Source organism: Astatotilapia calliptera, chromosome 15, assembly GCF_964374335.1.
Source record: "Astatotilapia calliptera chromosome 15, fAstCal68.1, whole genome shotgun sequence".
NCBI classification, from domain to species: domain Eukaryota; kingdom Metazoa; phylum Chordata; class Actinopteri; order Cichliformes; family Cichlidae; genus Astatotilapia; species Astatotilapia calliptera.
This window is the reverse complement of record NC_137436.1, coordinates 26,132,590-26,147,103: the sequence shown is the minus strand read 5'-3', so window position 1 is coordinate 26,147,103 and position 14,514 is coordinate 26,132,590. Positions and strand designations below refer to the sequence as shown.

At 44.8% G+C, this 14,514-nt stretch overlaps 2 protein-coding genes across 4 annotated transcripts in view; one reads left to right on the top strand and one right to left on the bottom strand.

The window, feature by feature from the left end:
* Positions 1-14,514, bottom strand: part of adgrg6 (adhesion G protein-coupled receptor G6) — a 104,988-nt gene that overhangs the window by 45,323 nt on the left and 45,151 nt on the right. The window lies entirely within an intron of this gene.
* LOC145420660 (uncharacterized) lies at positions 6,438-8,725 on the top strand. Its single transcript, XM_080290089.1, has 2 exons — positions 6,438-7,617; positions 8,074-8,725. The coding sequence occupies exons 1-2, from the start codon at positions 6,453-6,455 to the stop codon at positions 8,586-8,588; spliced, it is 1,680 nt and encodes a 559-aa protein (XP_080146215.1). The 5' UTR covers positions 6,438-6,452; the 3' UTR covers positions 8,589-8,725.

Below are 14,514 nucleotides of genomic sequence, written 5' to 3'. Positions count from 1 at the left end.
GTGATGAGAGCGCAGCTGCAGCGCTGAGAGCTATTTTTAGACGGTGTGTGAACATGCAAATGAGTGTGTGGCTGGGAGGAGAACAGAGCTTTTCACTTCCTGCCCAGAGTGTGTGTGAGCCTTAGAAGCAGAAGGCCTTTTATTGCTGAAAGCCTGTAAAGAAGCTGCTGGTTTTGATGTTATAACAATGTAAATAGTTTCTGATTTAAAGAGAGTGGTTTAAATAATTTTCAGACATACCTTGCAAATGTGCTTATAATGAGTTGGCACTCGGCCTTTGAAGGTCAGAAGCTTCGTTCGGCGTGACTGTCCGGATTGATAAAGTGTAATAAATGCTTTGAGTGCAGAGGGTTAAATGCAAACAAGCTTACAAACACATAGGTTATGATCAGAATAGGTCCCTAGAAGACTTTTGAATGTTTTAAACCAAGTGGGAATCACTAGAACGTTATTTGTTAATCACAGTTGATTTATGTAATGTAAAAAGCATTTAAGACTGAGTAACTTCAGTTTTTGAGGAGCATAAGAGAGTGTTCCTAGATCAGAGTAAGCTGCTGTAAGTCAATTGAAAACAATTTAATTAAATCTTAAATATTTTATACTGATAACACAACTGATTTTAAGTCATATCTTTAAATAAGTAAAGTTCATGAAGTTTTCTGAGCTGCCATGACACAGAGAAAGTGGAGTGTTTCACCCTGAAAGGATGAAATGATGCTCTGCCTTTGTTGTCAAGTTCAAACATAGGCCTTAAATAAATATGAGCCACTAATAAGCGTGACATAATTAATAATTTTAAACAATAAAGCACATTGGGTGAGTGACCCAGGTAACAATAATTTATGAGCACGCAATAAAGTGGACCTGTTAGAACCCCTTTTGACATTTGTCCCTTCAACAATAAATGATTATATTGTGTCCCATGCACTAAACAGTCCCATTTAATACTGTTAAATCGTTGTTTAAATAGAATAAGCAAACATGTCTGTGCTTTATTTTGCAACCTGTAACATACAAATAGCAGAGGAGGAGGGCCAATTGGAGGTGACCTGCAAATGTCACATAGTGACTGAGGAAGGTGTTTCACCTTATGAGATGACAGTGTGGTCCGAGATTGAGCTGCATGAGCTAAATGCCTATATACAACGTTGCCTATTTTTATTTCAAGGCTTAAAGGAGATGACTGAGCATGAAAATGATCCAAATTGGGAGCCCACAGAGGCCGCCCACTTTGCTCAGGCTATGATAGAGTCGGTACTAGACGGTTTTGATTTTGATATGTTTGCTTGGGAAATAATATAATTATCTGTGGAGATGTCTCCAAGTGATTAGTAGATTTAAAGGAGACAAATGTGTGCTTGAGAGTGCGTGGTTGAAATTGTGTGTGTGGGTGTGCGTTTGAAAGGCTTTGAAACATAGATTTGATTTCAATAAAGCTAATCACAGTACTATGGTTTGGCATTGAAGTAGAGGGAGCTATACAGCTAATTATTGAGGAGTTTGGATTTAATTGGTCCATTGCTCCCTCGCTCGGTAAACAACACAGTGAATTTGTTAGTTTGTGAGCAAACATGATATTGCTTTGGAGCAATTTTCTGTGAAAAATTTAAGGCTGTGTGAATGCATTTGAGCTGTGTTATTGTTTTGTGCCCCAAAGTTAACATGCAGTGTGTATGAGTTTATAACATTTATGTTACAGAGTGAAAAGTAATTATTAAAAGTGAATAATGAAAGAGGCTTGGTTAAGTCTTGACACACTGCGTTGGCTGTGTGTCTTACCAAGCAGATTACAAGGAGACAGTGACCCTGGGAGGAGCGAAAGTATTTCTGAAAGCTAACAGGCAGACATTGCGGAGTGATCCAGAAGGAGGAGCCGTAAAACGTCACAAAAAAGGGAGGTAAGCTTGTGTTTTAGGATAATGGCTGACGGCCCGAACACGACACCTACTGGGCACAGAGGCTATAAGCCTCTAAAGGAGCAGCAGCAACAGTTAAAAAAAGCTATTCGCTTAGCTTCCCCTGGATCAACAAAGTTAGCTGAGAAGGAAGCCAAAGCAATGGAAGCTGAGCTAAACAAGTTTATTGCTTCCCAACAGAGAGGGCTGGATGACAAAATAGCCCTAAGTCTTGTGCTCAAAATAGAAGGAGAGAGATGTGAGCAGCAATTGGAACAACTACAAGCCGAGGCAGAGAAACGTTCAATTAACTGGAAGATTAAACAACAAATCAAGAAACTACAGCAAACTCATGCAAAGTGTTGCAAGTGGATGTTCTTGTGGAATGGAGCATCTTCCTGGATAGAGGAGGATGACACACCTGAAACAGAAGATATGGAAAGCATAATGGAGGCTTTGAAACAACTGAAAGACCAAAATAAGAAGCTGGAAAACCAAATGAAGAACTGGATTCCAAAACCAGGAGATGCTAACAAGTATCACACAGCAGAGATTCTTCCTTGGGCCACATTAACATCTAATGCCGTAGGACGACAATATGTCATGCCTGTAATGACCCTCAGAGGAGGACAAGTTCAAGGCCCCGATGGACAGACGGCAGTGGTCGTGGGAGGAGTAGCTGATGTTGAATACACCAGAGCACCACGGGTGTTTCATAATAAAGGGCCTATGACAGTTAAATGTCAGTCCCTGAATGGGGAAGGGAAAGAGATAACATCAGCCGCAGAGGAAGGCTTGCCTTTGCCTTCTAGTTCACATGAGAGAGGAGACAGGCCAAAAGCCGAAGCATCAAGAGAGAGCCTGCCAGACCAGACTGGAGAAGCGGATTGGACCCCAACAAACGAGGAAATGATTTCACCGGTGGAAAGGATGGCACAACCGGCTTTCATCGGACTGCCAACACCAGCAAGAGAAGAGCAGGCCCAAACCAGGTCAAAACACTCCAAAGCAATGGCCAAGTCAGACACATGGGCAGGAGAAGTATTCGGACGAATGCTGGAAGCCCCGCAAGGGCTATTGGAAGTATTAAATACACTGAAGACCGTAAAGGACAAAATGACCAAAAGCATGGCAGAAGAGGAGAGTGACAATGATTCATCTACCACAGAGGAGGAAGAAGATGATGAAGATAACGACAGAGGAGGAGTCGCGTCAGAACCAAGTATAGCCAGGAATCTTAGGTCAAGACAGGTGAAAAAAGAGCAGGGACAGAGGAGGCCTATTTTTAAGAGTTCAAAAGGCAAGGGAAAATTGGGACAGTGTAAAACTGTGACCAAAGCAGAAAAAGCTGCGGGTACTCATTATAATTTGCCTTTAGTGGCTGGTGCAAAAAATGAACCAGTGTACCGCGCATACAAAGTAAGAGATTTGGAGGCATTGGTTAAACAGCTTCCACCTATAACTGGAGGCGGAGCAAGGTGGTTGCGTGAATTAGGCAGACTAACAGAAGGAGAGGAGCTTGCGATTGGCGATTTTCGCGCCATTTCTGCGCGGTGTATGCTCGGTGGTGGGTTAGCAGATGTAGAGGCTATAGCTTGCACAACTCGCCATGCAAATGATTTTCCTTATCATGAAGTGCAATGTGCTTTGTCTGACGCAGTCCGTGAAAAGTACCCAACCCCTAATACAGGAGCCATACCTAAAATAATTTGGGACCCCCAAAACACACCTAGAGAGTTTTTAGAAAAAGCCAGAGATCAGTGGTTGTTAGAAACAGGTACCCATCCGGGTAGAGAAGGTGAACATCGGGCATGGTTTCGCTCAGCGGTGCTGGCAGGGCTGCCAAACCAGGTCACAGAAGATCTACAGAAAAACCCAGATTTTGCCGTAGCAGATTCGGTGCAGTGGGAAAGACACGTCTCACATCGTTTGCAGCTGGAGCAGGACAGGGCGAACAAGCAGAAAAAAGAGTTGGAGGAGGCACAAGCGTCTCTACTCAAACTACAGTTGGTGGAGGCCAGAAACAAAGCCAGCGAAAAGAAAAAAGAGGAAAAAGAAAAAACAGAAAAAATTATGATAGTTGCGACCCAGCCTGGTCCTGGGCCTGAATGGCCAGATAGTGGCCCGGGTCCCTGCACTAATGACGGATGGCCCGCCAATGCACCAAGGCAGAACCAACCCACAGGGAATTGGGGAACCGGTGGATCGTACAGAGGGCGTGGTGGCTCAGCGGGGGGAGTACAAAGAGCTCGTGACACGGGGAATCTCAGCAGTGTGCCTTGGAATGTCTGTTGGAGGTGTGGAGCAGAGGGTCATTGGAGCAGAAATTGCCCAGAACGTCGTCAGAACAATCAAAGACGAGGCTACCAATCCCAGGCACGTGGAGCTCCGAGAGCAAGAGATGGCTCGTGGGGAGCATATCAGGCCCCAAACCCGAGCGCAGCACCAGCCACGCAGTATCCAGTGGCTGACTGGAGGGAGGACCAGTACTGAAGGGACCCGGAGGGACCAAACAGTATGGTGATGGCAGATCCCATGCTGTTAATGACTATAGAAGGGACAGAATTGCCCTTCTTGGTAGACACTGGAGCAACATATTCAACCTTGAGAGCTGCACCAGACAGTGCAACGTTGTCCTGCCACACAGTGAACGTGGTGGGTTTTTCCGGGATCCCGACAACTCTGCCAGTGACTGACCCAGCTTTGACAAAGCTGGGCAAGCAGACTTTGAAACATAACTATGTGGTGTCATCGCAAGCGCCAGTAAATCTTATGGGCAGGGACCTGCTCGTGAAGTTGGGCGCCACAATCACATGTTCAGCAGATGGATTATCTGTGACTCTGCCAGGGGGCCAGCATTTTCCGTGCCTGGGAACAAGTTCAAAGACTCAATATCTGCTTCAAGACTGTGAAAGAGCAAAAGTCAATATCTACTGGGGGAGACTAGTGGAAGAGGATGTTCTGAGGCAATTTCAGCTGTGGAGACCCTGGATAATGAGCTTGGCAGTTTACTCCCCTCCGCGCGACCCTTACCACGTTACCCTGTTTTATGATAAAGAGAATGACGACACCTATCGTGAATTATTTCAATCTGATCTTGAAGGTCAGACGTGGAATGTGCAAACACATGACATCTACATCGGACCAGGAGGTGTAGCCGCGGCTGTGAAATTAACTGATGAACAACTGCCTTGGTACAATGTGGAAGAAAATTCAACCCCTCACATTACATTGGCGGTCCACCAAGGTCATGGTGCAGGTGATCTAGGTCCAATGGTCAGGCGAGCACTGGACGACACAGGGTGGCAAAGAACTCAAATTCCTAACTTATCTTATGCTCCAAATTGTAAAACCTATCGCATAACTTGTGCCTGTGAGGATATAGTGATCTTGGAACATAAAGAAATTTCAAAAACACATGGTGAGGAGTGTGTAGATCATCCTCACGCAGTTGCTGGACTGTCGAATCTGCCTGACAGTCTATGGTCAAAAGGGCCCACGGATGTTGGCCTAGCTAAGTGTCCTCCTGTCTTGTTCCAGCTCAAGTCACACACACCAATTAATAGACCACAGTATAAACACAAGCCTGAAGCAGAGGCAGGAATTACAGAAACAATAGAAGGCCTGCTAAGGGCCGGGGTGTTAGAACCCTCTCACTCACTGTGGAACACACCAATTCTACCAGTGGAGAAACATGGAACAGGAAAATACCGTATGGCACATGATTTGAGAGCCATTAATGAAATATTGCTCTCTACTACTGCACCGGTACCAAATCCGTACACAGCTTTATCAGCTATCACATGTGACCAAAAGTGGTTCACATGCATTGACCTGGCAAATGCATTCTTTTGTCTTCCTCTGCATGAGTCACTCAGAGACATTTTTTCATTCACATACAGAGGCCAACAACTCAGATACACACGTTTGCCACAAGGCTTTGCACTTTCTCCAGGCATTTTCAATCAGGTGCTTAAAGAAGCCCTGTCGTCATGTAATTTGCCTAATGATTGTACATTAATACAATATGTTGATGATCTTCTCATTGCAGCCCCGTCAGCAGCGGATTGTTCAGCGGCATCGTTCGTTGTGTTGAATAGGTTGGCGGAATGTGGCTTTAAAGTAAGTAAAGACAAGCTGCAGTTAGTTCGCCCTGAAGTGACCTTTTTGGGCCGGGTAATCGCACACAAATCAGTGGGTTTGATGAACACACACAGAGACCAAATTTTGACACACCCAAAACCGCGAACTGTGAGAGAAATGCTTTCTTTTCTTGGTTTAACAGGTTACAGCAGGCAGTTCATTCCGGATTATGCAGGAAAAACTGCCCCTTTAAGGGCCCTAATGAAGCAAGTTGGTGTTCGAAACTTTAAGGCTGAGTTGCCTTGGACGCCTGAAGCTGAAGCCGCATTTATTAGGGTAAAACAGGATTTGTCAAGGGCCTCAGATTTAGCCACACCCAATTATGACGAGCCATTCTATTTAGATGTTTCTGAAACAAACTCAATTGTAAATGGAGTGTTGTTTCAGAAAAAAGGGGGGGGTAGAGAAGTGCTCATGTATGTTAGTGTAAAACTACATCCAACAGAAGCAAAGCATCCTACATGTACACAACATGCAGCAGGGGTTGCTAGAATTATCCAAAAAACAGCACATGTAGTGAGAGAACACCCACTAAAAATACTCACTACACATAGCATAGTGGCATACGTAAATTCACAAGCATTTTGTATGTCACCACGGGCACAACAGAGACTGAGCAAAGTCTTAGAGGCCCCAAATTTGACATTCACACATGAAGGAATTAACATGGCAGATTTAATGGGTGTAGGGGAACCACATGACTGCGCCAAAAGAGCACAGATCGAGGAAAAGATTAGAGAGGACCTGAAGGCCGAACCCATACCGGGAGCTGAGGACTGGTTCACCGATGGATGTTGCCACCGAGACGAAGGAGGACTGAAAGCAGGGTATGCGGTGGTCTGCAGAGTAGGAGGAGATTATCAGGTCAGAGAGTCAGGAAGGATTGAGGGAAAGCAGTCGGCCCAGAGAGCTGAAGTGATAGCCTTAGCTCGAGCTTTGAGACTAGCCAAGAACAGGAGAGTGAACATCTACACCGATTCGGCATATGCGTTTGGAGCAGCGCATGTGGAGCTGCCTCAGTGGAAAAGAGCAGGATTCAGAACAGCAACCAATGCACCTATCTCCCACAAACATGAAATGGAGGAACTGGAAAAGGCCTTGGCTGACCCAGAGGAGGTGAGCATTATAAAATGCAAAGCTCACTCCCAAGGAACCAGTATGGTGGAAAAAGGAAACCAGAGAGCAGACGAAGCCGCAAAGGAGGCCGCAGGTTACAAAGGACAGAGACAAATGATACAGGTAACATCAGAAGAAGAGATACCTGTTGACCTGATTGAGGAAGTTAAACGGGCCCAGGAGGAGGCATCCCCAGAGGAAAAGGGGGTGTGGAAAAACAAAGGAGCCTGGCAGGATGGACATTTGTGGAGGGGGCCAGACGGGCGCCCCGTGCTGACAGCCAAAATGGCAGAACAGAAGGTGGATGAAGCCCACGGACTTGCCCACGTGGGGAGAGCCCAGATGGAAAGAAATTTGTGTCATTGGTGGCATCCTGAGCTGCGAGGAATGATAAGGGAGAAGGCCAGGATGTGCTTAATCTGTGGGGCACACAATCCTAAGCCAGCAGTAAAACCGGAAGTGGGTAAGTTTCGGCCCCCTGAGAGGCCGGGAGAGGAGATTGTTATTGATTTCACTGATATGATTGATTCCGGGCCGGGCGGTGTAAGATATTTGCTAGTGTGTGTTGACGCTTTGACCGGCTGGCCAGAGGCCTGGGCTACAAAAAAGGAGGATGCTAAGACTGTCATTAAGTGTTTAATCAATCATTACATTCCCCGTCATGGGTTCCCGAAAAGAATTAGATCAGATAATGGAACCCATTTTAAAAATCAAGATTTGGAAAAAGTAGAAAAAATGTTGGGCGTCCAGCATAAATTTGGAACGGTCTATCATCCTCAGTCTCAGGGGAAAGTAGAAAGAATGAACCTAAATTTGAAAAACAAATTGGCAAAAATCTGCGCGCAAACAGGGCTAAATTGGGTCGCAGCCCTGCCGGTTGCGTTGATGACCATAAGATGTTCTGTTAATCAATCCACAGGTTTTACACCATACGAGCTGCAAACCGGGAGACAGTTTCCGGCACCTTGGACGGTGGGCTCGGGTGAACGGGACAAAAAGGGGAACCGGTCCCACGCAGACTACTGGAACGAGCTAAAGGCGCTAGTGTCCAGTTTCACGAAACAGGCGGCTTGTAAGGGGCCCACAGGAGAAGGAGAGGTCCCGGACGCGAAAACAGTGTGGCTGAGAGTCATCAAACGAAAGTGGAAGGAGCCCCGCTGGACTGGTCCATATGAGGTATCGGCTCGGACGGCGACAGCGGTCCAACTGAAGGGGAAAGGCGACACCTGGTATCACTGGACGCAGTGCGCAGCTGCGCACGAGGGCTTGGTGAGGAAGGATCAATCTCAACCCGACGCAGGTGAAATTGAGCGGCACAATAATCCCTCACACCTGTGCAACGGACCGACCGGTAGTCTACCCGGAAGGTCAAAGAAAGAGGAGCAGCCAAGGAGGAGATCGCCGCGCCAACGAAAAGGAGCGGTATCACACTGAACACCTAAAACAAGAGAGAGGCTCTGATAAAGGGCTTTGAACTTTTTACTACACCATAACATTCACATACCACCATGCCATCACAACAATTAGACACTGGTGATGAAAAAAGAGTCTCAAAAGCCATCACAATGTTCAAAATTATTATGAGTTTGATGTTAACTATGTTGCTAATCATGGCTATTTGTTTTTTGATTTGTTTGTTGCAGACCGACCCGGGAAACCAGTCTGAGCACGGAGGCCATGCCAGTCCGGCGTTGTTTGATACACCAAGTACATCACACGTGGTCCATAGTGATTTAAGGTTGCGGGCAAGAGTGAAGCGCGAGGTCTCTGGTAAAAAGGATGAGTGTCTCAGCACATATGGTGGTTTAGAATTAGATTATGTTATTGGTTCCACAACTTCCTTTACGTTTGATCTGTGTGATGTTGTTAATTGCAGGGACGTCGGCAGTGCTTGGAGGGGATACAATGTGTGGGTCTGTTGGGATTATTCAGTGAGTACGCACTGGGAGAGGGGAAATCGTCCTTATGACAGCTGGTGCCGTAATTGGGACCAGGTAAGGGGTTACACTGGGCAAAATTGGGAACCGTTAGAATCAGGATCAGAAAACGGGCTTAAACTACAGAGGGATTTTAGCCCCTCTGGAAACGCGTTAACTTTATCATTGGGGAATTGGCATCGCAAACAATCTATGTATTTAATTTTGGGGGTGGAAATAGCGGGGGTTGATCCAAAAGGGTTAATTAAAGTTAATTTCCTAGAAAAACTAATCGTTCTGCTTTCTTTCCAGTGACTCCAAATAAGAATGTAGATAGGATTAATTATGTTCATTACAATGTACTGAGGCTCTCTAACCTGACCAGAGACGGATTGGAGGGGCTAGCGAAGCAGGTGGGTCCGACCTCGTTAATGGGAGTGCAGAATAGAATGGCCCTTGGTAATCCGTTAGAAGGCTGGCTGACCTCAGTGTTCGGACGGTGGAAGGGGGTCATCGCTTCGGTCATGTTTTCTTTGTCTATTGTGGTGGGTATTATGGTTATTTGTTGTTGTCTCATCCCTTGTGCCAGAAGAATGTTCAAAAGTATGTCTGTGAGGGCAGTGGACCCTGGAGTCATTACTCCAATGTCCATGATGCCAATGATGCATGTGGAGCTGAATGTGTAGGCCAAGGAGGGACACAACTGTTTGTGACCTCTGGATTCTCCAGAGGTCAACAGAGGGAATTGTAGAATAAGGAGGGGATGTTTTTCTCATTATCATTTAATATTTTAATATGCCATTATTAGTTCATTAGAAGTATATAACCAGCTTTGCATTAAGCATGAATTGAAGTTTTTGATCTTACATTATTCTTTGCATTACAGTGATGGTGATAACTTTAATTTGATCTTTCTTACAGGTACCAGAATAATAACATGATTTTCCATTGCAGATGTAACCATGATCATTCCATACACATTGCAGTTTGTTGCTCATTCTAGAGTTGTGCTCAAGGTAATTAAAGGTTAAAAGCTACAGCCAGCGCGAGTCTGGCTGATCTATGGAGGGCAAAGGCTTTGAGCTTGGAAGGCCGCACGCGCTTACACAGCACTTATAAGATGTCATTCTTGGTGATTTTGTGCTTAGTCATGTTTTAATATGTTTTAAGTAGAAGTAGCTGATCCAGCAATATTCATTTAATATTATATACTTGATTTAGAGCAATACACACTAATGGTCTTAATAAATGAAAGAGTCCTTGTAGTTGCCATGTTGTGTCTCAGCAGGGTACAGACGGTTCCAGGAGAAGGGGGGCAGTTAGCGTCTGCCCTCGGGAAGGAGACAATGTTATTCTTTGTGTTAAATAAAATTGTCAATATTGATTGTATTACACCTGTCACTACGCATGAGGGGGCGTTCTAATACCCTGATTTCATAAAACTATGGAAATGTGTTTTTTGAGATGAGATCTGAGACTGTCTGCATACAGTGTCCATCTCCCACGTGTGTGATCATTAAATCATCGTTTGACTCAACCCGACCGGACCAGTGTTGTTATTGTGGGTTTTTCCTCTGGTGTCCATCTCCAATATTTTTGAACCATAACAGGATCAAAAGAGGTGAGGAGGGCTGAGGATTGTGCCCAGTCATAATCTACCTCCAGCTCTCTCCCTTCGTCCTCTTTTTTAACCTAACACTCTGACTGACTGTCACCTTCTCTTATGTTGCTTCGGTTTTTCAGTGCTGCCCTCGCTTTTACATTTTCTCCCCTTCCTGTTCTTTTCACAACCTCAGCACAACGAATCTCCCATTTTCTACTCCGTGTGCTTCTATTACCTCTTTTCTATTTTCCTCAGTGTACTGTAGCAGACAGATAATCCACGGTCTCTTTTTCACAGTACAGAAGTGAGAGGAAGAAAATGGGGGGAGATGGAGATTGGGCTCTTTAGGAACAGGATACCACAGCCCACTTATTGGTCTGGACTACTTTTGTTGGTTTGGACAAGTTAGCTCCAATGAAAGGAAACTTTACTTCACAGCAGTATTCCTCTAAACCAGCAGTTTTGCCAGTTTGGTGTTTGTCTGAACCAAGTCTGTTACCTCACCCCTTTTCAACACCTTTGGCAGAAACTGGACCGTGAGCCAGAACTTAAAGCCTGACTTCAGTCCTAGACCTCATCAAAGCTCAGGTTTGGGAGTCAGCAGACTAAACAAGTTAGTCTAGGTGCCCATGCATCCAAAAACATCAACCTCCTTTGGGAGGATGTCACACATATCAGTAGATCCTGATCAGATGCCTAAATCCCCTTACAGTAAAATGAAAATGAGCAGTTCTAGTTTGAGCTCCTCACCCTGTCTCCAAGACCAGCCTGATGACCCTAACAGAACCAAATCTCCCACAGACAGCAAAAACCCTGAAAACCTTAAGCTCATGACCCTCTCCAGTCAGGCTTCATGTTCACATGTCCACTGCCTATTTCAAGTATGCGAGTATCAGACAACTTTCGTTCATGAGCTGTACTTTAGCCGTCTCCGTTTTCCAGCTTTGCGTCGTATTGTACTCCGTCTCATTTTGCAGTTGTTCTTATGTGTTATGTGGCTGTGCTGTCTCCAGTGTCTGACTACCAACAACTGAACTGTGGATGTCAAACTCTGCTCATGCCACCCGCCATCTGTTTGGACTGCAAATTTTTGTTCATTCTTTTTTATTAAGATTTTAACTTCTTTCTTCACGGTGTTGGACCACAACAAGGAATCAGAACAGCAAACTCCCATGACGCCCATATGGGTGGCAAATCACGCAGCCACACCTTGCCCCATCCTGACATGATAGGATGGGGCAAGGTCTCACAGTGGCTTCTGTCACGGATTGCCGGGGCAAGCCGTGTGGAATGTAGGAAGGACCCAAAAGGCAGCAGCTCTGGTGCAGGTGAGTGTTTATTAACAGGGGTGGGTAAGTACAAACAGCGGTGGCGACAAAACATGAAACTGGAAACCTAAACTGGGTAAACTAATAAGACAAACCAGAACGAGGATGCAGGGAGGTCCGGAGAACTACAAATGGGAAGACGCAGGGAGACCAAGGGGAAACAACACAGACGAACCAGCAATTACTAAGACAGAAAATACAACTTAAATACACTCAGAGAACACAGGGAGATTACACACAGGTGGGAAACACAGCTGGGAGTGATTAACATAACGAGACTAGGGAGGCAAACTGAAAACACTCACATAAGACGCAGACCTTCACAATAAAACAGGAACACACGGGCAGAACAGAGTAAACACTAAACAAAGGAAGAACAGAACCAAAATCGAAGAGAAAACACAAAATGCTGGGTCAAAAGGACCCAGGATCATGACAGCTTCACCCGTAAAACCCTAGTGATGGCAATGACCCACGCCTTTTATCACACCTCGGTTCGTTATTTGATAATAGTGTGCCAACCACCACATGCGTTCTGTTTAGAACTTAAGCGTCATGGATCAAAGGTGGAACATCTTCACAAAAGTCCAACAACTTTCTTTTTCCATCACGTGAATCTAAGAGAGAAGATAAAATCCTGGCTCCTCTGAGGTGTGCAAATGTTCTTCAGCACTAACTGTGCTGACAGTGATCGTGTCCATGTCCTATATTTTATTTTGACTTTTGCCTCTTGTTCTGTTTTCTGATTCTCCTCTTGTCTCTGTGCAGGATGTTGTGATTGGAGATTAAAAGCAGCATCGTGCTGATAAGCAGGTATGCCAAGCCCGTTAACAGCACAAAGTGTTGGGCCAGAAAGAGTGGAGGCAGATGAAGAAAGTTGTCACTGGTAATGAGCTTTAATTTAACTTGCTAGACAACTAAATTGCTTTGCCATTATTGTCAAAATATATGACAGGAAAAAGCACGAAGAGATTCACAGTTATTTTTTCAGCGACGCTTAATCAATTGTCCACATGAAGCATATCTGAATTTGAGACAAACAAAAACACAAGCGATCTGTTCTCATAGCAGCTCAAAATGCAAATTTCCTTTCGTTGTCAGCAAAGGCGCTTATGTTCGCCCCGTATGGCTTCATCAGGGCGTCGCCGTGCTGACAGTAGCTCATGAACTGTAATTAATATGATGACTCGGCACAGGACAGCGCACCATAACTCACCGTGATAAGTGGAAAACATGTTTATACTCGAGAGCTGTTTGTCCATATTTATGGGCGCCAGATGCGGTTAAAGTAATACTGTGCAGCATTTTCATATAAACCAGCAGTTGACACTTGTAATAACACTGTGGCATGTTAACCAATATTCAGCTCGTTGAAGCTTTTCCATGTGAGTGCCTGGCTGGATTTTACTTGGGAAAAAAAACCCATGTTCCTCTCTGAGCTGGCAAAGATGAACCGAGATTTAAATTCTCTCTCTGCGGTCTGGCAGGATGGCAGATGACTTCAAGGCATCCTGTAGAACAGCTCTCATATGAAGCCGTGTTTTGTTTCTGAATATTTCCCCAATGAATACACATAGCTTTGCTTTTGCCTGTTCACAGGAACCATCCACACTGCACTTCTAAATTAATGTGCATTATTTTCAGGCCATAAAACATACGGTCCACTGTGTCAAATTAAAAGAAAACCACTCCGTGAATAAGTCCTTGTAGCAACACGATTAGCAGCTTGTAGGTGTCTGCCCCCCCCCCCCCCGGCATCAATAGGAGATGAAAGGCAAGCTGACGTGCAAACACACACACATGCACATGCATGTACAATATAAACTGTATGAGCACATAGCCTCCATCACCACTGGCCTCATTAACAGACCAGAGAGCCACATAAACCTGGTTTGGCCAGCGGCTCTCTGCTAGGCTCATAAAAAAGGAAAGAGCCTTTTCAGGTAAACAAAATCAACAGCACTTTTCTCCGGGGAGACATAAACGAGTGTGAAGTGTACTTGGAACAAAAGCGTCCCCGCAGACATCATTAATACAAAATATTTAGTTTTAGTTTAACAGTCACCATTTTTATGCTTCAAAGGACAGATCATCCAGTTTTTGTTTCATTATAAAGTTTTTAGATAGATGGATGGATGGATAGATAGGTAGATAGATAGGTAGATAGATAGGTAGATAGGTAGATAGATATCAGACATACATTTCTCCCACTTGATACACAGACTTTGTTTTTTTTCTGTCACTTGTTACTAGGATTTCTTGGATTTCTAGGATTGCAGCCTGGATTTAAAGGTTAGCTTTGGTATTTCCACTGCATCCTCCAAGTCTGCATTCTGGGTCCACCTTATCCATTTCTACACATGACAGAGATATCTTGTAGAAGTCGCTTAAGGTATGAAGTAGAGATGGTGATGGCAGTTTATTGCCTTTGAGTGTATTTCTTCATTGCTATTGTCACTGACAGTACAGCTAAAAAGTAGAAAAGAAAAGAAACACGGGAAAAACGCAGGTAA

Excerpts from the sequence above, each read along its gene's own strand:
- LOC145420660 (XM_080290089.1), top strand. The coding sequence starts at position 6,453 with ATGTATGTTAGTGTAAAACTACATCCAACAGAAGCAAAGCATCCTACA. Across the intron at positions 7,618-8,073 it reads AGCAGTAAAACCGGAAGTGG|GTTTTACACCATACGAGCTG; the intron begins GTAAGTTTCGGC and ends ATCAATCCACAG.